This window comes from Ranitomeya imitator, chromosome 3 (genome assembly GCF_032444005.1).
Source record: "Ranitomeya imitator isolate aRanImi1 chromosome 3, aRanImi1.pri, whole genome shotgun sequence".
NCBI classification, from domain to species: Eukaryota; Metazoa; Chordata; class Amphibia; order Anura; family Dendrobatidae; genus Ranitomeya; species Ranitomeya imitator.
The window spans coordinates 690687734-690710265 of record NC_091284.1 but is presented as its reverse complement, the minus strand read 5'-3'; the positions used below and the strand labels follow the sequence as shown (position 1 = coordinate 690710265).

The 22532-nt window shown below is 46.5% G+C and overlaps 1 protein-coding gene across 3 annotated transcripts in view; it reads left to right on the top strand.

Moving 5' to 3' along the window:
- Window positions 1–22532, top strand: part of STAT6 (signal transducer and activator of transcription 6) — a 254858-nt gene that overhangs the window by 115730 nt on the left and 116596 nt on the right. For all 3 annotated transcript variants that reach the window (XM_069758539.1, XM_069758541.1, XM_069758542.1), the window contains exon 4: window positions 15348–15431. In XM_069758539.1, the coding sequence (XP_069614640.1) occupies window positions 15348–15431 (84 nt within the window). The remainder of the gene's footprint in view (window positions 1–15347; window positions 15432–22532) is intronic.

The window sequence follows — 22532 nt, the reverse complement described above, 5'->3', positions numbered from 1 at the left end:
AGAGAACACCTGCAGTGTCTGTGTGGATGTGAGAATCAGGGATGAGCCAGCGTACTCGTTACAAATAGGGTTGAGCGAAACGGGTCGAACATTTTCAAAAGTCGCCGACTTTTGGCTAAGTCGGGGTTTCATGAAACCCGATCCGACCCCTGTGCGGGGTCGGCCATGCGGTACGCGACTTTCGCGCCAAAGTCGCGTTTCAATGACGCGAAAAGCGCCATTTCTCAGCCAATGAAGGTAAACGCAGAGTGTGGGCAGCGTGATGACATAGGTCCTGGTCCCCACCATCTTAGAGAAGGGCATTGCAGTGATTGGCTTGCTGTCTGCGACGTCACAGGGGCTATAAAGAGGCGTTCCCGCCGACCGCCATCTTACTGCTGCTGATCTGAGCTTAGGGAGAGGTTGCTGCCGCTTTGTCAGAAGCAGGGATAGCGTTAGGCAGGGTCCATTAACCACAAAACCGCTTGTGCTGCAGCGATTTGCACTGTCCAACACCACCCTCGGTGTGCAGGGACAGTGGAAGTTTTTTTTTTTTTTTTTTTCCCCTCAGCGCTGTAGCTCATTGGGCTGCCCTAGAAGGCTCCCTGATAGCTGCATTGCTGTGTGTACGCCGCTGTGCAAACCAACTGCTTTTTTCAAAGCACAAATCCTCTTGTTCCTTCCTTTCTGCACAGCTATCTTTTTTGTTTGTCCACACTTTTTATTTCATTTGTGCATCAGTCCACTCCTTATTGCTGCCTGCCATACCTGGCTGAGATTACTGCAGGCAGGGAGATAGTAGCTGCCTGCCATACCTGGCTGAGATTACTGCAGGCAGGGAGATAGTAATTGTAGGACATTCCCTGTTTTTTTTTTTTTTTTTTTTTTGGTGGGAGATTAAGATTGGCAATTTGGCATTTCTGCTAGAGTGCCATCCCTGTGTGTGCCATCTCTCTCACATAGTGGGCCATAGAAAGCCTTTTCATTTTTCTGTATTTTTTTTTGTGGGGTGTATAAATTCTCCCTGATAAAAATACAGTGGGAGATTAATATTGGCCTTTGGGCTTGTGTGCCAGTCCTGAGTGTGCCATCTCTCTCACAAATAGTGGGCCATAGAAAGCCTATTTATTTTTTTTTTTGGTTTTATAAATTCTCCCTGAAAAAAAGGGAGATTAATATTGGCCTCTGGGCTTGTGTGCCAGTCCTGAGCGTGCCATCTGTGCCAGCCCTGAGCGTGCCATCTCTCTCACAAATAGTGGGCCATAGAAAGCCTATTTAATTTTTTTTTTTGTTTTATAAATTTTCCCTGAAAAAAGGGAGATTAATATTGGCCTCTGGGCTTGTGTGCCAGTTGTGAGCGTGCCATCTGTGCCAGTCCTGAGCGTGCCATCTCTCTCACAAATAGTGGGCCATAGAAAGCCTATTTAAATATTTTTTTGGTTTTATAAATTCTCCCAGAAAAAAAGGGAGATTAATATTGGCCTCTGGGCTTGTGTGCCAGTCCTGAGCGTGCCATCTGTGCCAGCCAGCCCTGAGCGTGCCATCTCTCTCACAAATAGTGGGCCATAGAAAGCCTATTTAATTTTTTTTTTTGTTTTATCAATTTTCCCTGAAAAAAGGGAGATTAATATTGGCCTCTGGGCTTGTGTGCCAGTTGTGAGCGTGCCATCTGTGCCAGTCCTGAGCGTGCCATCTCTCTCACAAATAGTGGGCCATAGAAAGCCTATTTAAATATTTTTTTGGTTTTATAAATTCTCCCAGAAAAAAAGGGAGATTAATATTGGCCTCTGGGCTTGTGTGCCAGTCCTGAGCGTGCCATCTGTGCCAGCCAGCCCTGAGCGTGCCATCTCTCTCACAAATAGTGGGCCATAGAAAGCCTATTTAATTTTTTTTTTTGTTTTATCAATTTTCCCTGAAAAAAGGGAGATTAATATTGGCCTCTGGGCTTGTGTGCCAGTTGTGAGCGTGCCATCTGTGCCAGTCCTGAGCGTGCCATCTCTCTCACAAATAGTGGGCCATAGAAAGCCTATTTAAATATTTTTTTGGTTTTATAAATTCTCCCAGAAAAAAAGGGAGATTAATATTGGCCTCTGGGCTTCTGTGCCAGTCCTGAGCGTGCCATCTGTGCCAGTCCTGAGCGTCCCATCTCTCTCACAAATAGTGGGCCATAGAAAGCCTATTTTATTTTTTTTTTGGGTTTTAGAAATTCTCCCTGAAAAAAGGGAGATTAATATTGGCCTCTGGGCTTGTGTGCCAGTTGTGAGCGTGCCATCTGTGCCAGTCCTGAGCGTGCCATCTCTCTCACAAATAGTGGGCCATAGAAAGCCTATTTAAATATTTTTTTGGTTTTATAAATTCTCCCAGAAAAAAAGGGAGATTAATATTGGCCTCTGGGCTTCTGTGCCAGTCCTGAGCGTGCCATCTGTGCCAGTCCTGAGCGTCCCATCTCTCTCACAAATAGTGGGCCATAGAAAGCCTATTTTATTTTTTTTTTGGGTTTCAGAAATTCTCCCTGGAAAAAAAAAGGGAGATTAATATTGCCCTTTGGGCTTGTGTGCCAGTACTAAGCGTTCCATCTCTCTCTCTCTCTCAGTCAGTGGGCCATAGAACGCATATTTTTGGTTTTATTTGTTTTCTAAATTCTCCCTGAAAAAATCATTTTATTTTATTTGGTTTCTAAATTCTTCCTGATAAAATCATATTTTTTTTATTATTTTTATTTCTAAAGTCTCCCTGAAAAAAAAAAAAAAAAAACAACCAAAAAAACAGTGGGAGATTAATATTGGCCTTTCTGCTTGTGTGCCAGTCTTGACTCCTGGGTGTGCCATCTCTCTCTCTCTCTCTCTCTCTCTCTCTCTCTCTCTCCAATTGTGGTCCATAGAAAGCCTATATTTTTTTTCCTTGATTTGGGTTCTAAAATCTACCAGAGAAAATAACTACATCAATCATTGGTAGAAAAATATTGGCCTCTGGGTTTGTGTGCCACTCCTGACTCCTGTGTGCGTCATCTCTCAGTCAGTGGGCCATAGAACGCCTATTTTTGGTTTTATTTGTTTTCTAAATTCTCCCTGAAAAAATCATTTTATTTTATTTGGTTTCTAAATTCTTCCTGATAAAATCATATTTTTTTTATTATTTTTTTTTCTAAAGTCTCCCTGAAAAAAAAAAAAAAAAACAGTGGGAGATTAATATTGGCCTTTCTGCTTGTGTGCCAGTCTTGACTCCTGGGTGCGTCATCTCTCAGTCAGTGGGCCATAGAACGCCTATTTTTGGTTTTATTTGTTTTATAAATTCTCCCTGAAAAAATCATTTTATTTTATTTGGTTTCTAAATTCTTCCTGATAAAATCATATTTTTTTTATTATTTTTTTTTCTAAAGTCTCCCTGAAAAAAAAAAAAAAAAAACAACCAAAAAAAACAGTGGGAGATTAATATTGGCCTTTCTGCTTGTGTGCCAGTCTTGACTCCTGGGTGCGTCATCTCTCAGTCAGTGGGCCATAGAACGCCTATTTTTGGTTTTATTTGTTTTATAAATTCTCCCTGAAAAAATCATTTTATTTTATTTGGTTTCTAAATTCTTCCTGATAAAATCATATTTTTTTTATTATTTTTTTTTCTAAAGTCTCCCTGAAAAAAAAAAAAAAAAAAACAACCAAAAAAAACAGTGGGAGATTAATATTGGCCTTTCTGCTTGTGTGCCAGTCTTGACTCCTGGGTGTGCCATCTCTCTCTCTCTCTCTCTCTCTCTCTCTCTCTCTCTCTCCAATTGTGGTCCATAGAAAGCCTATATTTTTTTTCCTTGATTTGGGTTCTAAAATCTACCAGAGAAAATAACTACATCAATCATTGGTAGAAAAATATTGGCCTCTGGGTTTGTGTGCCACTCCTGACTCCTGTGTGCGTCATCTCTCAGTCAGTGGGCCATAGAACGCCTATTTTTGTTTTTATTTGTTTTATAAATTCTCCCTGAAAAAATCATTTTATTTTATTTGGTTTCTAAATTCTTCCTGATAAAATCATATTTTTTTTATTATTTTTTTTTCTAAAGTCTCCCTGAAAAAAAAAAAAAAAAAAAAAAAAAAAAAAAAAACAGTGGGAGATTAATATTGGCCTTTCTGCTTGTGTGCCAGTCTTGACTCCTGGGTGTGCCATCTCTCTCTCTCTCTCTCTCCAATTGTGGTCCATAGAAAGCCTACATTTTTTTTCCTTGATTTGGGTTCCAAAATCTACCAGAGAAAATAACTCCATCAATCATTGGTAGAAAAATATTGGCCTCTGGGCTTGTGTGCCACTCCTGATTCCTGTGTGCGTCATCTCTCACTCAGTGGCCCATAGAAAGCATATAGTTTGTTACATTTGTTTTCTAAATTCTCCCTGCAAAAATCTATTTTTTTTTTTTGGGGGGGTTTCTAAAGTGTTCCTGAAAAAAATAAAAATAAAAAAAAAATAATAGTGTGACATTAATATTAACATTTGTGCTTCAGTGACAGTCCTGCGTGTGGGGCATCTCTCTAATTTGCAGCCACCAAAAAAAGAGTGTGTAACATTGGGCCTGATTTTCGCTGTGGTCTCACCAACCTGTAAAGGGGTAGCTAAATCATACTGAAGTTATAGCTCACCGTGTAAGTTGTGTGACTGCAACAAATAACGTTAGTTTGGTTACGTTTTTAAAACAATGAGGAAGTCTAGTGGAAGAGGTCGTGGCCGGGGGCGTTCATTGTCAGCTGGTAATGAGGGTAGTGGTAGTGGTGGAGCATCAGGTGGTCGTGGGGGAAAAAATATTGCACCTAAGTCTGGAGCTGTGGAGCCAGGTTCGTCGTCCGGCTACACAAGGCCTCGAACGCTCCCTTTTCTGGGATTAGGAAAACCGCTTTTAAAGCCGGAGCAGCAAGAGCAAGTTTTGGCTTATCTTGCTGACTCAGCCTCTAGCTCTTTTGCCTCATCTCGTGAAACTGGTAAAAGTAAAAGCAGCGCGTCGTTAGTGGATGTTCACGGTCAGGGACAAGTCACTTCCTTGTCCTCTTCAGCAAAAACAACAACAGAGAAGAATGCAGCAGGCGACACAACGGGTTACTCCATGGAGCTCTTTACACATACCGTCCCTGGCTTAGAAAGTGAAGCAGTTAACAGTCCATGCCCATTACAAATTGAATCTGACATGGAGTGCACTGACGCACAGCCACAGCCAGACTACTATGCTGGTCCTTTGACTCAGACCACAACATTGCCCTCGCAGGGTGCTGATCAAGAATCAGACCCTGATGAGACTATGTTGCCCCATCACGAACGCTATACCACCGAACGACACGGTGACACAGACGAAGTTGCGCAGGAGGTACAAGAAGAGTTATTAGATGACCCAGTTCTTGACCCCGATTGGCAGCCATTGGGGGAACAGGGTGCAGGCGGCAGCAGTTCTGAAGCAGAGGAGGAGGAGGGGCCGCAGCAGGCATCAACATCGCCACAGGTTCCATCTGCCGGGCCCGTATCTTGCCCAAAACGCGTGGCAAAGCCAAAACCTGGTGGAGGACAGCGTGGCCATCCGGTTAAAGCTCAGTCTGCAATGCCTGAAAAGGTATCCGATGCTAGAAAGAGTGCAGTCTGGCATTTTTTTAAACAACATCCAATTGATCAGCGCAAAGTCATCTGTCAAAAATGTTCTACTTCCTTAAGCAGAGGTCAGAATCTGAAAAGTCTCAATACTAGTTGCATGCATAGACATTTAACCACCATGCATTTGAAAGCTTGGACTAACTACCAAACGTCCCTTAAGGTTGTTGCACCCTCGGCCAATGAAGCTAGTCATCAACGCAACATCCCTTCCGGCAGTGTAGGACCACCATTTAGCGCACCACCTGCTGTATCTGTGCAGGTATCTTTGCCAGGCCAAAGCAGTCAGGGTCAGGGAATCACCAGTTTCGTAGTAGGAAACACTGCATCTAGGGCACCGGCGGCAACAATACCATCTCCCACCGTCTCTCAGTCTGCCATGTCCACCGGCACCCCCGCTAGTTCCACGATCTCCAGCTCTCCAGTCCAGCTCACCCTACATGAGACTATGGTTAGAAAAAGGAAATACTTAGCCTCGCATCCGCGTACACAGGGTTTGAACGCCCACATAGCTAGACTAATCTCGTTAGAGATGATGCCCTACCGGTTAGTTGAAAGCGAAGCTTTCAAAGACCTGATGGACTACGCTGTACCACGCTACGAGCTACCCAGTCGACACTTTTTTTCCAGAAAAGCCATCCCAGCCCTCCACCAGCATGTTAAAGAGCGCATCGTCCATGCACTCAGGCAATCTGTGAGCACAAAGGTGCACCTGACAACAGATGCATGGACCAGTAGGCATGGCCAGGGACGTTACGTGTCCATCACGGCACACTGGGTAAATGTGGTGGATTCAGGGTCCACAGGGGACAGCAAGTTTGGGACAGTTCTGCCTAGCCCACGGTCTAGTAAACAGTTGTCTGTAGCCGTTCGCACCCCCTCCTCCTCCTCCTCCTCGTCCTCCTGCAGAAGCAAGAGCTCGTCCACAGACCGCAGTCGCACAAACACTCCATCCGCACCTGCCACTGTTGCACACCAGGTCTCCCATTATGGGGCAGCTACTGGCATACGTCAGCAGGCTGTATTGGCTATGAAGTGTTTGGGCGACAATAGACACACCGCGGAAGTTCTGTCCGAGTTCTTGCAGCAAGAAACGCAGTCGTGGCTGGGCACTGTAGATCTTGAGGCAGGCAAGGTAGTGAGTGATAACGGAAGGAATTTCATGGCTGCCATCTCCCTTTCCCAACTGAAACACATTCCTTGCCTGGCTCACACCTTAAACCTGGTGGTGCAGTGCTTCCTGAAAAGTTATCCGGGGTTATCCGACCTGCTCCTCAAAGTGCGTGGACTTTGCGCACATATCCGCCGTTCGCCTGTACACTCCAGCCGTATGCAGACCTATCAGCGTTCTTTGAACCTTCCCCAGCATCGCCTAATCATAGACGTTGCAACAAGGTGGAACTCAACACTGCACATGCTTCAGAGACTGTGCGAACAGAGGCGGGCTGTTATGTTTTTGTGGGAGGATACACATACACGGGCAGGCAGTAGGATGGCAGACATGGAGTTGTCAGGTGTGCAGTGGTCGAAGATTCAAGACATGTGTCAAGTCCTTCAGTGTTTTGAGGAATGCACACGGCTGGTTAGTGCAGACAACGCCATAATAAGCATGAGCATCCCCCTAATGCGTCTGCTGATGCAAAGTTTGACGCACATAAAGGATCAGGCGTCTGCACCAGAGGAAGAGGAAAGCCTTGATGACAGTCAGCGATTGTCTGGTCAGGGCAGTGTACATGACGAGGTACCGGGCGAAGAGGAGGTGGAGGATGAGGAGGATGATGGGGATGAGTATATTTTTAATGAGGAAGCTTTCCCGGGGGCACGGGAAATTGGTGGCGTGGCAAGGCCGGGTTCTGGTTTTTTGAGGGACACAAGTGACGTAGATTTGCCTGCAACTGCCCCTCAACCAAGCACAACCGCAGATTTGACAACGGGAACTTTGGCCCACATGGCGGATTATGCCTTGCGTATCCTCAAAAGGGACACACGCATTACAAAAATGATGAACGATGACGATTACTGGTTGGCCTGCCTCCTTGATCCTCGCTATAAAGGCAAATTGCAAAATATTATGCCACATGAGAACTTGGAACTAATATTAGCAACAAAACAATCAACTCTTGTTGACCGTTTGCTTCTGGCATTCCCTGCACACAGCGCCCGTGATCGTTCTCACACGAGCTCCAGGGGCCAGCAGACCAGAGGTGTTAGAGGGGCAGAAATCAGAAGTGGCGTTGGACAGAGGGGTTTTCTGACCAGGTTGTGGAGTGATTTTTCTATGACCGCAGACAGGACAGGTACTGCAGCATCAATTCAAAGTGACAGGAGACAACATTTGTCCAGTATGGTTACAAACTATTTTTCATCCCTTATCGACGTTCTCCCTCAACCGTCATTCCCATTTGATTACTGGGCATCCAAATTAGACACCTGGCCAGAATTGGCAGAATATGCATTGCAGGAGCTTGCTTGCCCGGCAGCTAGTGTCCTATCAGAAAGAGTATTCAGTGCTGCAGGTTCAATACTAACAGAAAAAAGGACTCGTCTGGCTACCCAAAATGTAGATGATCTAACCTTCATTAAAATGAACCACAACTGGATTTCAAAATCTTTTGCCCCACCCTGCCCGGCTGACACCTAGCTTTCCTATGAAAAGGTCTTGCCTGTGGACTATTCTGAATGACTTTTCCAATCTCGTAATTTTCTTCACCTGATTGTCCAGCATACGACATGTTTCCACCTCACGAAATGGCCAAACTCCCCACACGGGGCCGTGCTATCGCCACTTTGCGCTTGGACCCTTGAGAGTGCTGTTTGTCTGAAGAGGTGGGTGTGGCCGCTTTTGGTCGACGGCACTGCCACTGGGTCCCTCATAGTACAATAAAGTGTCTCTGGCGGTGGTGGTGCGCACCCAACGTCAGACACACCGTTGTAATATGAGGGGCCCTGTGCCTGTACCGCCGGCCACAAGACAGTTCCCCCCCCCAGCTCAAACAGTGCTCTACCACTAGCAAAATTATCTCTCACAGCTTCACCAATGTGTAGTCTAGCCGCTGACATCCTTCAATGCCTGGCACTGACAATACCATTGTTTTGACATTTTTGTTATGTTAGGCCTTCGAAGCCTGTCTGCGGTCCCTTCTTTCTACAACTACTACACTGACCAGGCCACTGCTGGCCGTGTTACCCTGGAACCAATTTAAAAGTGCCTACAGTCAGCCCAATTTTGTTATGTTAGGCCTTCGAAGACTGTCTGCCGTCACTCCTTCCACTAGACTTCCACTGACCATACACTGCTGCCCATGTACCCCTGGAACCAATTTAAAGTGCCTACAGCCAGCCCAATTTTGTTATGTTAGGCCTTCGAAGCCTGTCTGCGGTCACTCCTTCCACTAGACTTCCACTGACCAGACCACTGCTGCCCGTGTACCCCTGGAACCAATTTAAAAGTGCCTACAGCCAGCCCAAGTTTGTTATGTTAGGCCTTGGAAGCCTGTCTGCGGTCACTCCTTCCACTAGACTTCCACTGACCAGACCACTGCTGCCCGTGTACCCCTGGAACCAATTTAAAAGTGCCTACAGCCAGCCCAAGTTTGTTATGTTAGGCCTTGGAAGCCTGTCTGCGGTCACTCCTTCCACTAGACTTCCACTGACCAGACCACTGCTGCCCGTGTACCCCTGGAACCAATTTAAAAGTGCCTACAGCCAGCCCAAGTTTGTTATGTTAGGCCTTGGAAGCCTGTCTGCGGTCACTCCTTCCACTAGACTTCCACTGACCAGACCACTGCTGCCCGTGTACCCCTGGAACCAATTTAAAAGTGCCTACAGCCAGCCCAAGTTTGTTATGTTAGGCCTTGGAAGCCTGTCTGCGGTCACTCCTTCCACTAGACTTCCACTGACCAGACCACTGCTGCCCGTGTACCCCTGGAACCAATTTAAAAGTGCCTACAGCCAGCCCAAGTTTGTTATGTTAGGCCTTCTAAGCCTGTCTGCGGTCCATTCTTTCAACTACTACTACACTGACCAGGTCACTGCTGCCCGTGTACCCCTGGAACCAATTTAAAATTGCCTACAGCCAGCCCAATTTTTTTATTTTAGGCCTTCGATGCCTGTCTGCGGTCCATTCTTTCAACTACTACTACACTGACCAGGTCACTGCTGTCCGTGTACCCCTGGAACCAATTTAAAATTGCCTACAGCCATGTGTTATTATTTTAGGCCTTCGATGCCTGTCTGCGGTCACTCCTTCCACTAGGCCTCCACTGACCACACCACTGCTGTCCGTGTACCCCTGGAACCAATTTAAAATTGCCTACAGCCAGCCCAATTTTTTTATTTTAGGCCTTCGATGCCTGTCTGCGGTCCATTCTTTCAACTACTACTACACTGACCAGGTCACTGCTGTCCGTGTACCCCTGTAACCAATTTAAAATTGCCTACAGCCATGTGTTATTATTTTAGGCATTCGATGCCTGTCTGCGGTCCATTTTTTCAACTACTACTACACTGACCAGGTCACTGCTGCCCGTGTACCCCTGGAACCAATTTAAAATTGCCTACAGCCATGTGTTATTATTTTAGGCCTTCGATGCCTGTCTGCGGTCACTCCTTCCACTAGGCCTCCACTGACCACACCACTGCTGCCCGTGTACCCCTGGAACCAATTTAAAATTGCCTACAGCCAGCCCAATTTTTTTATTTTAGGCCTTCGATGCCTGTCTGCGGTCCATTCTTTCAACTACTACTACACTGACCAGGTCACTGCTGCCCGTGTACCCCTGGAACCAATTTAAAATTGCCTACAGCCATGTGTTATTATTTTAGGCCTTCGATGCCTGTCTGCGGTCACTCCTTCCACTAGGCCTCCACTGACCACACCACTGCTGTCCGTGTACCCCTGGAACCAATTTAAAATTGCCTACAGCCATGTGTTATTATTTTAGGCCTTCGATGCCTGTCTGCGGTCACTCCTTCCACTAGGCCTCCACTGACCACACCACTGCTGTCCGTGTACCCCTGGAACCAATTTAAAATTGCCTACAGCCAGCCCAATTTTTTTATTTTAGGCCTTCGATGCCTGTCTGCGGTCCATTCTTTCAACTACTACTACACTGACCAGGTCACTGCTGCCCGTGTACCCCTGGAACCAATTTAAAATTGCCTACAGCCATGTGTTATTATTTTAGGCATTCGATGCCTGTCTGCGGTCCATTTTTTCAACTACTACTACACTGACCAGGTCACTGCTGCCCGTGTACCCCTGGAACCAATTTAAAATTGCCTACAGCCATGTGTTATTATTTTAGGCCTTCGATGCCTGTCTGCGGTCACTCCTTCCACTAGGCCTCCACTGACCACACCACTGCTGTCCGTGTACCCCTGGAACCAATTTAAAATTGCCTACAGCCATGTGTTATTATTTTAGGCCTTCGATGCCTGTCTGCGGTCACTCCTTCCACTAGGCCTCCACTGACCACACCACTGCTGCCCGTGTACCCCTGGAACCAATTTAAAATTGCCTACAGCCAGCCCAATTTTTTTATTTTAGGCCTTCGATGCCTGTCTGCGGTCCATTCTTTCAACTACTACTACACTGACCAGGTCACTGCTGTCCGTGTACCCCTGTAACCAATTTAAAATTGCCTACAGCCATGTGTTATTATTTTAGGCATTCGATGCCTGTCTGCGGTCCATTTTTTCAACTACTACTACACTGACCAGGTCACTGCTGCCCGTGTACCCCTGGAACCAATTTAAAATTGCCTACAGCCATGTGTTATTATTTTAGGCCTTCGATGCCTGTCTGCGGTCACTCCTTCCACTAGGCCTCCACTGACCACACCACTGCTGCCCGTGTACCCCTGGAACCAATTTAAAATTGCCTACAGCCAGCCCAATTTTTTTATTTTAGGCCTTCGATGCCTGTCTGCGGTCCATTCTTTCAACTACTACTACACTGACCAGGTCACTGCTGCCCGTGTACCCCTGGAACCAATTTAAAATTGCCTACAGCCATGTGTTATTATTTTAGGCCTTCGATGCCTGTCTGCGGTCACTCCTTCCACTAGGCCTCCACTGACCACACCACTGCTGTCCGTGTACCCCTGGAACCAATTTAAAATTGCCTACAGCCATGTGTTATTATTTTAGGCCTTCGATGCCTGTCTGCGGTCCATTCTTTCAACTACTACTACACTGACCAGGGCACTGCTGGCCGTGTACCCCTGGAACCAACATCAGAAAATATAAAAATAAGTATTTTGCTTATAAAAAAGAAAATACTGGTGAGATATCAAATGCAGACATTTTAACATTAAAAACAAACACACAACTCTAATCTGGTACAGTACTAAAAATGGCCACCAGCTACAATTACTTTCTCCTGCAAGTAGTTAACTGAAAGTTTTTTTAAATTGAAAACACACATATGGCATCCACCGAGTGTTGTCCTGTCGCGTCTTCTTTATATTATTGCCGAGAAGATGCAAAATAATGAAAATAATAAAATCATTAATTACCAAAATAATAGAGAAAGTCAACACCACATTGCAAATAAACATTCATTCCAAATAAAGAAGCAGGGCGCGTCCGAGGGTGAGTATATACCTAATAAGAATATAATCACCCTCGGACGCGCAATGCTTATTTCCAACAGCCTTCCTTCCTAAGAATCAGCCCTTCCGTCGTGTAGAGAGACGTTGTGTTACACTCCAAGGTGTTCCCCAGGTTGCCTTTCCTGAGCTTCGATCTTCCGGCTCTCGTTTAGTAGTTCTTGGAAACTACTCTGCATTAGGCCTTCAAATTGGGTATGGGGTGTAGAGAGATGGTGTGTTCCACTCCAAGGTGTTCCCCAGGTTGCCTTTCCTGAGCTTCGATCTTCCGGCTCTCGTTTAGTAGTTGTTGGAAACTACGCTGCATTAGGCCTTCAAATTGGGTATGGGGTGTAGCGAGAGGGTGTGTTACACTCCAAGGTGTTCCCCAGGTTGCCTTTCCTGAGCTTCGATCTTCCGGCTCTCGTTTAGTAGTTCTTGGAAACTACACTGCATTAGGCCTTCAAATTGGGTATGGGGTGTAGAGAGAGGGTGTGTTACACTCCAAGGTGTTCCCCAGGTTGCCTTTCCTGAGCTTCGATATTCCGGCTCTCGTTTAGTAGTTGTCGGAAACTACGCTGCATTAGGCCTACAAATTGGGTATGGGGCGTAGAGAGAGGGTGTGTTACACTCCAAGGTGTTCCCCAGGTTGCCTTTCCTGAGCTTCGATATTCCGGCTCTCGTTTAGTAGTTGTCGGAAACTACGCTGCATTAGGCCTACAAATTGGGTATGGGGTGTAGAGAGAGGGTGTGTTACACTCCAAGGTGTTCCCCAGGTTGCCTTTCCTGAGCTTCGATCTTCATGCTCTCGTTTAGTAGTTGTCGGAAACTACGCTGCATTAGGCCTACAAATTGGGTATGGGGTGTAGAGAGAGGGTTTGTTACACTCCAAGGTGTTCCCCAGGTTGCCTTTCCTGAGCTTCGATCTTCCGGCTCTCGTTTAGTAGTTGTTGGAAACTACGCTGCATTAGGCCTTCAAATTGGGTATGGGGTGTAGCGAGAGGGTGTGTTACACTCCAAGGTGTTCCCCAGGTTGCCTTTCCTGAGCTTCGATCTTCCGGCTCTCGTTTAGTAGTTCTTGGAAACTACACTGCATTAGGCCTTCAAATTGGGTATGGGGTGTAGAGAGAGGGTGTGTTACACTCTAAGGTGTTCCCCAGGTTTCCTTGCCATTGCTTCGGTCTTCCGACTCTCGTTTAGTAGTTGTAGAAAAGTACACTGCATTAGGCCATACAAAATGGGTATGGGGTGGAGAGAGATGGTGTGTTACACTCCAAGGTGTTCCCCAGGTTGCCTTTCCTGAGCTTCTATCTTCAGGCTCTCATTAAATTGTGGTTAAATGGAACAACTGCATTTGGCGTACTAGTTGGTTTGGGGCCTACTATCGGTGTCTGCCACTCCTTGCTGTTCTCCTCCACTGAACAAAGCTGTGCCGCCTGTTTACTACGGTTGCCAATTTTGAACTGCATTTCGACTACTTACTGATTTGGCCCTACTCTCTGTGTCAGCCTCTCATTCCAGTTGTCCTCCACTGCAATGCCCCCTGGTTATTCCTGTGTTACCAATTTTGAACTGCATTTAGCCCACTTTCTTCTTTGGGCCTATATCTGTGTTTCCACTTCATCGTGCCCATTGCCCAGCCAGTGATAGATGAGTCTGCTGGTACATTGACCCATAACGCAACATTCCCCGTGCACGCTACACAACAACATTGTGACCCTGCTGAAAGTCAGGTTGCTCTTCCCGCATACCATACCACCTTACACGGGGACAAAGAGGAAGGTGCAGATGAAAGTGCAGGTTCCTTCATCAGGTGGGGGGAGGAATACTAGTTGGCGACGTCACTGGCACAGGGCCTCTCATAGTACGCAAAAGTGTTGCTGCCGGTGGGAGGCGCCCCCGCCGTGCAAACACACCGCTGTACTTTGAGGGGCCCTGTGCCAGTGCCAATGCCAACGAGTGGGCCCCCCCTGCTTGCTCAGGTTCACAGCACTTGCAAAGTTGAAATACTTACCTCTCCCTGCTCCACTGCCGTGACGTGGTCCAGATTTCCTGGGCCCACTAATTACTTGAACCAGCCCTACCCCCACAACTTTAGCCAAATGACCCCCAATTTCAAATGCCTTCCAATTATTATAAGGTAAATTACGCTTGACAAGCTTCATTAAGAAGAATGGATGGTTTTGACATTAAAATGGCCACTCTAGGTGTTTTCCTGGCCCCCACTCACTGCCGACTATGCTGCCCCATTGACTTGCATTGGGTTTCGTGTTTCGGTCGATCCCGACTTTACGTCATAATCGGCCGATTTCACTCGACCCGACTTTGGACATAGTCGGGTTTCGCAAAACCCGGCTCGACTCTAAAAAGGTCAAGGTCGCTCAACTCTAGTTACAAATACTCGGAGACCACCTGAGCGTGCTTGGGAAAACCCGAGCAACGAGTACACTTGCTCATAAGTACCAAATCATTATGTTCCAATACTTTCTCACAATTATTTACATGGTTGGTGAAGCATTTGGGATTTCCAAGGTGGCAGCAGATAAAAAAAAAACCTGCAATCTCACAGACATTCAGATGAGGTCATGTGTATTAGACTTACTTGACGATTCAGTAGACCTAATGCAAATCAATTTGTATGACTCGGTTTTCGAGCCTCGTCAGTAGTCTCTGGCTGCTGGACAGGAGAACCTCCTCGTACCTGACTGCACCAACGGCTCCTCATTTGACTAACTGGCTTAATGTGACTTCTGTGTTGCAGTGTGATGCACATGTGGCATTGCACTACGCCGGCAAGTCAAACAAAGAGCCGCGCATGCCGGCAGTTAGGAAATGGTTCTCAAGATCCTGTCAAGCGTCCACCGATTACTTGCGTGGTCAATATTCCAGGTCTTCCTAATCGATTGATACAACTCTAAAACATTGTATAGACTTATAGGACTTAACACAGCCCTAGTACATATTTACAGCCGCTGTTGCAAGACTTAGTAACTAAAATTCATACTAAAGACCCATACTTAAAGGCAACAAAACTTAGAAAAATGTTCTTGGAGTATCCCAAAAATTGATTTAAGGCATCTACAACACTCGCCTGTGATAAATTGCATCAGTGACATTATGAGCAGTAACTCTACATTTTCTTACAAGACATATTTGTTTTATACACAGACAATGGCTCAACACAACCCAATGGGAATTATACAGTCATTCAAGACTATTTGTAAAGGAGAAATGGACATCGTTTTGAAACAGGTAAGTTACTATTCCAAATAAGTGTAATTCATTGTGGAATCGATCAAGATGAGTTTCTGTAGGGGGTTGTTTTCATGGAACTGGATAATCATGAAATTATCATGAAAATATAATTCTAGTGATTGTGTATAATCCTATTGAGATAACACTATCGTATATGGTGGTACTCTGCAATGCTGGAGAAAACATACGTTGGAGTCCTAATACAGATACAAGATAAAACATAAGTTACAGTAGGAAAGAACTGGTGTGACGTGACCTCTGAGTTTAAAATAGCAGTCAGATTGGGGCTGTGCTGTAACTGAAGAGATGGTAGGGTGACATTACACATGACTCAGCTATATACCAGATGCTCGTTCAGCTGACAGCTATCTCTGCAAAACCCTAGTACACTTGCGTCTTTGGCTGAGCTTAGGCTAAGTTTCACAATTGCATTGGGCAGAGCTGCGGAGGACTGCGCACTTCCTCGTACTACTCCCATTAAGCCCCGCCCACTGCTGCACCTCTTCCATTCAGCTCCACCTACGTCTGCATGTATTTTGATGCTGCACCCTCCACAACAACATGCAACATGTTGTGTTCGAACGCAGTTTGGCGCAGCATGGCCTGCGTACCCAATGTTAAAGATAGGTACACAGGACGCATGCAGATGTAGACGGAGCTGAATGGAAGAGGTGCTGCAGTAGGCGGGGCTTAACAGAGGAAGTACGAGGAAGTACGCAGCCCTCCGCAGCTCTGCCCAACGCAAATGTGAACCCGGCCTTAGGGTATGTTTCCACATTCAGGAAACGCTGCGTTTTTTACGCAGCATTGTGCCGCAGCGTCAAAAACGCAGCGTCCAGATGTTACAGCATAGTGGAGGGCATTTAATGAAATCCCGTCTCCACTATGCAGTAAAAGACGCATGCGGCAGACCCTCGGAAACAGACATGCCACACATCTTTTAAGAATGCAGCATGTCCTTACATTGCAGAAAAAACGCAAGGACAACACAGGTGACCTGCCAGTCACCTCAGGTGCAGATTTGTTCAGGATTTTACCTGCATAAAATCCTGACCAAATCCTGATGCAATCCTGAACAAGGACACATACCCTTAGTGTGCATGTGTCCTCAGGAGGAAGCATTGAGTAAAAACTGCTGCCAGTCAGTTAAATCCAACATTATCAATCCCTATCTCCCCAGTAGATGCTATTGGAAAAGTTCCAGGATGTCCCCAAACCCATTGGACAATGGGCAGTTCCAACTAAAAACAGCTGGTTTGTGCTTTTGTACATCTATATACAGGAATAATATGTCTTTGTACCATGTTAGCCAGTAGATAAAAAAAAAATTGAGAGTCATCAGTGGTTAATATACGTGAAGAGTCACCTATTAGAACACAACAGAACACAGAAAAGTGCAGTAAATAAGACAATAGATGAAGCTCTGAATGTGCAACAGTTGTCATAAGTTTGTACTCCCAGGCTCTTATGTCTGTCTAAGATATTAAGTTGCCTTTTAATACCAGCAATTTCATGTTCATGAATGATGCTGTGAGCAGAGGACTAATGTTGTTGGATCTAAGGACTAATGTCTCTCCTTGTGTAAAGTGACATGCCTAACCATCTAACTATCTACCCTTTGAAAAACCTTGTAATATGACTTAGGATAATCGCCAAGCCAGAATCTCAATTTGCAGAATAGTATTTCAGGGTATTGCCCCTCGTCAGTACAAAGTTTGAGATCGGATTTGGCTGTTCGAGAGGCTTCTTATTGAGATCTCCTTGTGGAGGGAGATGCCTAGCTTGGCATGCCAATGTGAGGAGGGTTATACACCTTGCAATACTGCACTGGGAAATTAAATATGCTAATTTCCTCTTCAGAGAGGAAGAGGACTTGAACTCTATTGCCACATGATAGTTCTGCTTCACAACAGTTGTCTCAATACTGCATTATTCTACAACCTTGTGTATAAATATGTGACTTCAGATTTTGTGTGATAATAATAATTTTTTATTTCTGCATCTTATTTTTACAATTCAGAGGGGATGTGTACAGAAAATATCAAACTTACAGAGTACTATAGGCCTGATGAAGAAACCTGAGTAGTCTTGAAAGCTTGCAATTTATTACCATCTTTTCAGTTAGTTATTAAAAGGTACCAACCACTGAGGACTCTCAAGTCTTAAATTTGTTTTATAGATCAAAAGTTTTTTTATTATCCATCTGAAAAGATACTTTTAGGTGGCTTTTTAAGATTCAAAGTGCAAAAGAGACAGATAAATCATGGTACATAAGTACAAAGGAGGTGTGTATTCATTCTGTAAACCTGGATCATAGAACCCAAAAAGTAATGTCTTCTGGTGCTTTTGGGAACCCAAACCTGGCAAAGTTGATAAAGTTAGACATTTCTTGTGTGATAGTTTTGCACTTTATAAGGGGCGTAGGTAGGTGGAGGTCTGCTTGCCAAACGATACTCTGGTCATTGAAGCTTGTAAGCTTAAAGGAGTTTTCCAGTTTAATGAAAACATTGCATCAGTAATTATAGAATTACAAAAAGGGCTCGCACACCATTAGTATAAAATAAATGTACAATACGCACACGCTTTGGCTAATATACAAACATATATACATACATTTTAAAGAAAGAAAGTGAAGGAGCTTGATCACGCTAGTTCAAATGCAGGAAACAGGATCGGACCGAAGGCTGCGTCAGCACACTGCAGTTACAGAATTCATGAATACCACAATTACTGTACACAGGTACAGGTACTTAATTAAAAAATTTTCATCATAAAAAGTCACCCAAACATGACAAAGCGCACCTTAACTTTGGCTGGTTCATAACTCTAATGACTCGCCTCTCAATGTGCCCAAATAGACCTCATGTGAACTGGAGAAGAGATAAGACCCAGGCTTAGCCTTTAAATAAAACCTTTCATGAGTTCTGTTTGGACAAGTTGAGAGGAGAGGTGTTAAGTGTCGAGTTCCCGCTTCTGCACAAGGGGAATCTCGAGCCATCTCCGCTGCGGTCTCCCATTCTTCTCCAGCCGCAGTGGAGTCTGCTCAGCGGAGACGTCGGTCCCAGCGTCTTGCTCAGTCTTACTCTGTACAAAGAGTTACTGCTACTTTTCCTGCTTCTGCCATTGAAGTCAGTGTTGGGCAGCGGCGAGCAGATGCTTTTGGGGCTAAGTCCTGCTTTTCTCTTTCTGAGCATGCCCAGGGCAAGATCTCCCGTTGGAGATCGAGGGTCACATGCTCAGGTACTGCAGCACATCCCATTGGTCCTCCAGGAAGGTCCTGAAAGGGCAAAACTTCGGTAGCAGCTTCCCATTGGTCCTTTATTGGAAGGTCCTGAATGTGCTGCAACTATTTAAGGTGCGCATGACCGCACGGCCATGCGCTAGTATAGACTTGATAATGTGTGTGTGTTGATGGATGTATGTCGATGGATGAAAGCTCCTAATCATTCCCATTCCTAGTGTTGTTGACTGGTCGCGAATGTAGGATTGCTATCTAATGCCCGACTTAGCCATCAGCACGTAAACACACAATACAGCGTCTTATTGCTTTGACCGCCAGTGCAGCGCCGTGTGCTTTCACAGCGCTTTCCTTACCCAAGCCTGGGTGGTTAGTGGCGTTCGCCAGTGCGGCACTGCATGCACTCTCGTGCTTCTAATGCTGTCACTCTGACACCCCAGTAGCGGTGTCGAGCACATGAGGTCTATGTACTCAAATCCTGTGCCTTGGGATTGAGTTCTGAGTCTCCTTGCTTGCGCTCTTGGTGCGGTACCGCGGCCCTGTGACGCAACAGGGTTCGCTTCCTTCACACAGGGTGAGGTTAACCCGTGTGTGTATTTACTTTGTACCACCATATAGTCCGTCATTGCTTGGCAGCAGGTTCCATCTCTGCATGGTGGACCCCGGGCTGCGAACGCACCATACTCTATCTGTCTTATTATTTGGTGCGTTCCGCTAGCCCTAACATTATACTAGCGCCAGGGTCTGGCTAGTAATGACGGACAAACAGCAATCCTTGTGGTATATCCAGCAGCTGGAGGGTAGGTTGGCGGCTCTTGAGAGCTCAACCTCAGCTGTGGTTGTTTCCGCAGTTGCTGTACAGGCTGCTAGCGTGGCTGCAGCAACCTTGTCCATTGCCACCCCTGTTCCGACATTATCTCGCCTCCCGCTGCCAGAAAAATTTTCTCGTGATAGCAAATTTTGTAGGGGATTCGTGAGTCAGTGCTCTATTCACCTCGAGCTCCTGGCTGCACGTTTTCCCACAGAGCGGGCTAAGGTGGGATTTATAGTGTCTCTCTTGTCGGACAGGTCGTTGGAATGGGCTACGCCGCTGTGGGAGCGTGGCGATCATGTGGTGCAGAGTGCTCCGCTGTTCCTGAGCACTCTGAAACAGGTCTTTTTAGGACCTCAAGTCACCCATGATACTGCGCTCCAACTGCTGGCATTAACTCAGGGTGAGTCCATGGTCAGTCATTTTGCCGTCCAATTCCGCACTTTAGCTTCTGAGCTGGAGTGGTCGGATAAAGCCCTTATCCCCATATTTTGGAGGGGCCTGGCTGATCACGTTAAGGACGCTCTGGCCACTAGGGAGATTCCTGCCACACTGGAGGAGCTAATAACTGTCTCTACTCAAATTGACCTCCGTTTTAACGAGCGGAGGTTAGAGCGAGCCCAGTGTAGGCAGAGGTTTCGGCTGGCTCCTACCTTCGCCAAACCTCTGGAATCTCCGGTCCTGGTTCCTGAGTCACATGAGGCCATGGAGGTGCCACAAGCGGGATCTAAGTCCCGGACCACTTGTGCACTCAAGGTCTGTCATGTTTGCCAGCAGTCGGGGCATCTAGCCACCAGGTGTCCTCAGCGGTCGAGGAAACGTCAGCATCTAGTGGTAGTAGGTGGAGGTACACTAGATATGGCGACGTTTGCCTCCAAATTGTCCTTTAAGGGTACAATTATTATAGGCTCATTCTCCCTCTCGGTAGAGCTCTGCGTGGAATCTGGGGCGGAGGGCAATTTTATGTCTTCTGCCTTCGCCCAACGTCACGCAATACCCCTGGTTATGCTAGCTCAACCAGTAACGGTACGAGTGGTGAATGGGTCGACACTGCCCTCACAGATAACACACCAGACCATCCCTTTTACTCTGTCCATGTCGCCATCTCATCAGGAGATTATATCTCTGCTCCTCATTCCTGAGGGAATTGATGAGGTCCTGTTGGGAATGCCTTGGCTACGGTACCACTCTCCCCATATCGAGTGGTCCTCAGGCAGAATTCTAGGATGGGGCGAATCTTGTGGGGGTAGGTGTCAGAGGGAGTGCGTTCAGGTTGCTACTACAGAGGTACCCGCAGATCTATCCTCTCTCCCCAAGCAGTATTGGTCTTATGCAGACGTGTTCTCCAAAAAGGCGGCGGAGACCCTTCCTCCCCATTGCCCCTATGACTGTCCTATTGATCTCTTGCCTGGTGCTGAGCCTCCCCGGGGTCGAGTCTATCCGTTATCTCTCCCGGAGACGGAGGCAATGTCACAGTACATCCAGGAAAATCTGGCAAGAGGATTCATTAGGAAGTCAGTGTCACCTGCTGGGGCAGGGTTCTTCTTCGTGCAGAAGAAGAATGGGGAATTGCGTCCATGCATAGACTACAGGGGTCTTAATGCCATCACCGTTAAGAATAAGTATCCTTTGCCCTTGATATCTGAGCTATTCGATAGGCTTCGGGGAGCAAGGGTATTTACTAAATTAGATCTGCGGGGTGCTTACAACCTGATTCGCATCCGTGAGGGGGACGAATGGAAGACGGCTTTTAACACCAGGGATGGGCACTATGAATATCTGGTGATGCCCTTCAGGCTCTGTAATGCCCCAGCCATTTTCCAAGACTTTGTGAACGACATCTTCCGGGATATGCTTTCCACCTCGGTCGTAGTCTATCTGGATGATATTCTCATCTACTCTCCAGATATTGACTCCCACCGGAGAGATGTTTGCAAAGTCTTCGACCTCCTACGGGCAAACTCCCTCTATGCCAAGTTGGAGAAGTGTATGTTCGAGCAGGAGTCCTTACCTTTCCTAGGCTATATCATCTCTGCCCAGGGATTGGCTATGGATCCTGCCAAACTACAGGCTGTGATGGACTGGCAGGAACCCCATTCTCTTAAAGCGGTGCAGCGCTTTATGGGGTTCATTAATTATTATCGCCAGTTCATTCCACACTTCTCAACTTTGGTAGCTCCCTTGGTTGCCCTCACCAAGAAGGGGGCAAATCCCAAATTGTGGTCTGAGGAGGTCTCCAAGGCCTTTAACTCCATAAAGTCACACTTCGCTAGCGCTCCCATCTTACATCGCCCCGATGTTGATAAGCCATTTATCATGGAGTTGGATGCCTCTTCTGTTGGTGCTGGAGCGGTCCTCTTCCAAAAGGATGCTCAAGGTCGGAAGCATCCTTGCTTCTTCTTTTCTAAGACCTTCTCACCAGCAGAGAGGAATTATTCCATCGGGGACCGGGAGTTGCTAGCCATGAAGTTGGCTTTCTCGGAGTGGAGACATCTTTTGGAGGGAGCTCGTTTTCCCTTCCAAGTCTTCACAGACCATAAAAATTTGGTGTATCTGCAGACAGCCCAGCGGTTGAATTCTCGCCAGGCCAGATGGTCCTTATTCTTCTTCCGGTTTCATTTCACCCTCCATTTTCTTTCTGGGGAGAGAAACATTCGGGCCGACGCTCTCTCTCGCTCTGTTGTGTCATCTGCGGAGAAGGAAGAGGAGCCTCGGCTTATTGTCCCCACCGACAGCTTGAGAACTGTGGCCCCGGTTTCGCTAGAGTCTGTGCCTCCGGGCAAGACTTTTGTACCATCCAGTTTGCGACCGGAGGTTCTCTCTTGGGCACACTCATCCAGGGTGGGTGGACATTTTGGTTCCAAAAGGACGTCTGAGTTACTGGCGAGGACATACTGGTGGCCGCATTTGGCTCGTGATGTCACAGAATATGTTCGGGCATGTGTCTCTTGTGCCAAGAACAAGTCCCCTCGGCAACGGCCAGCTGGTTTGCTTTACCCTCTGCCGGTGGCGGACAGGCCCTGGGAGATGGTCGGGATGGACTTTGTGG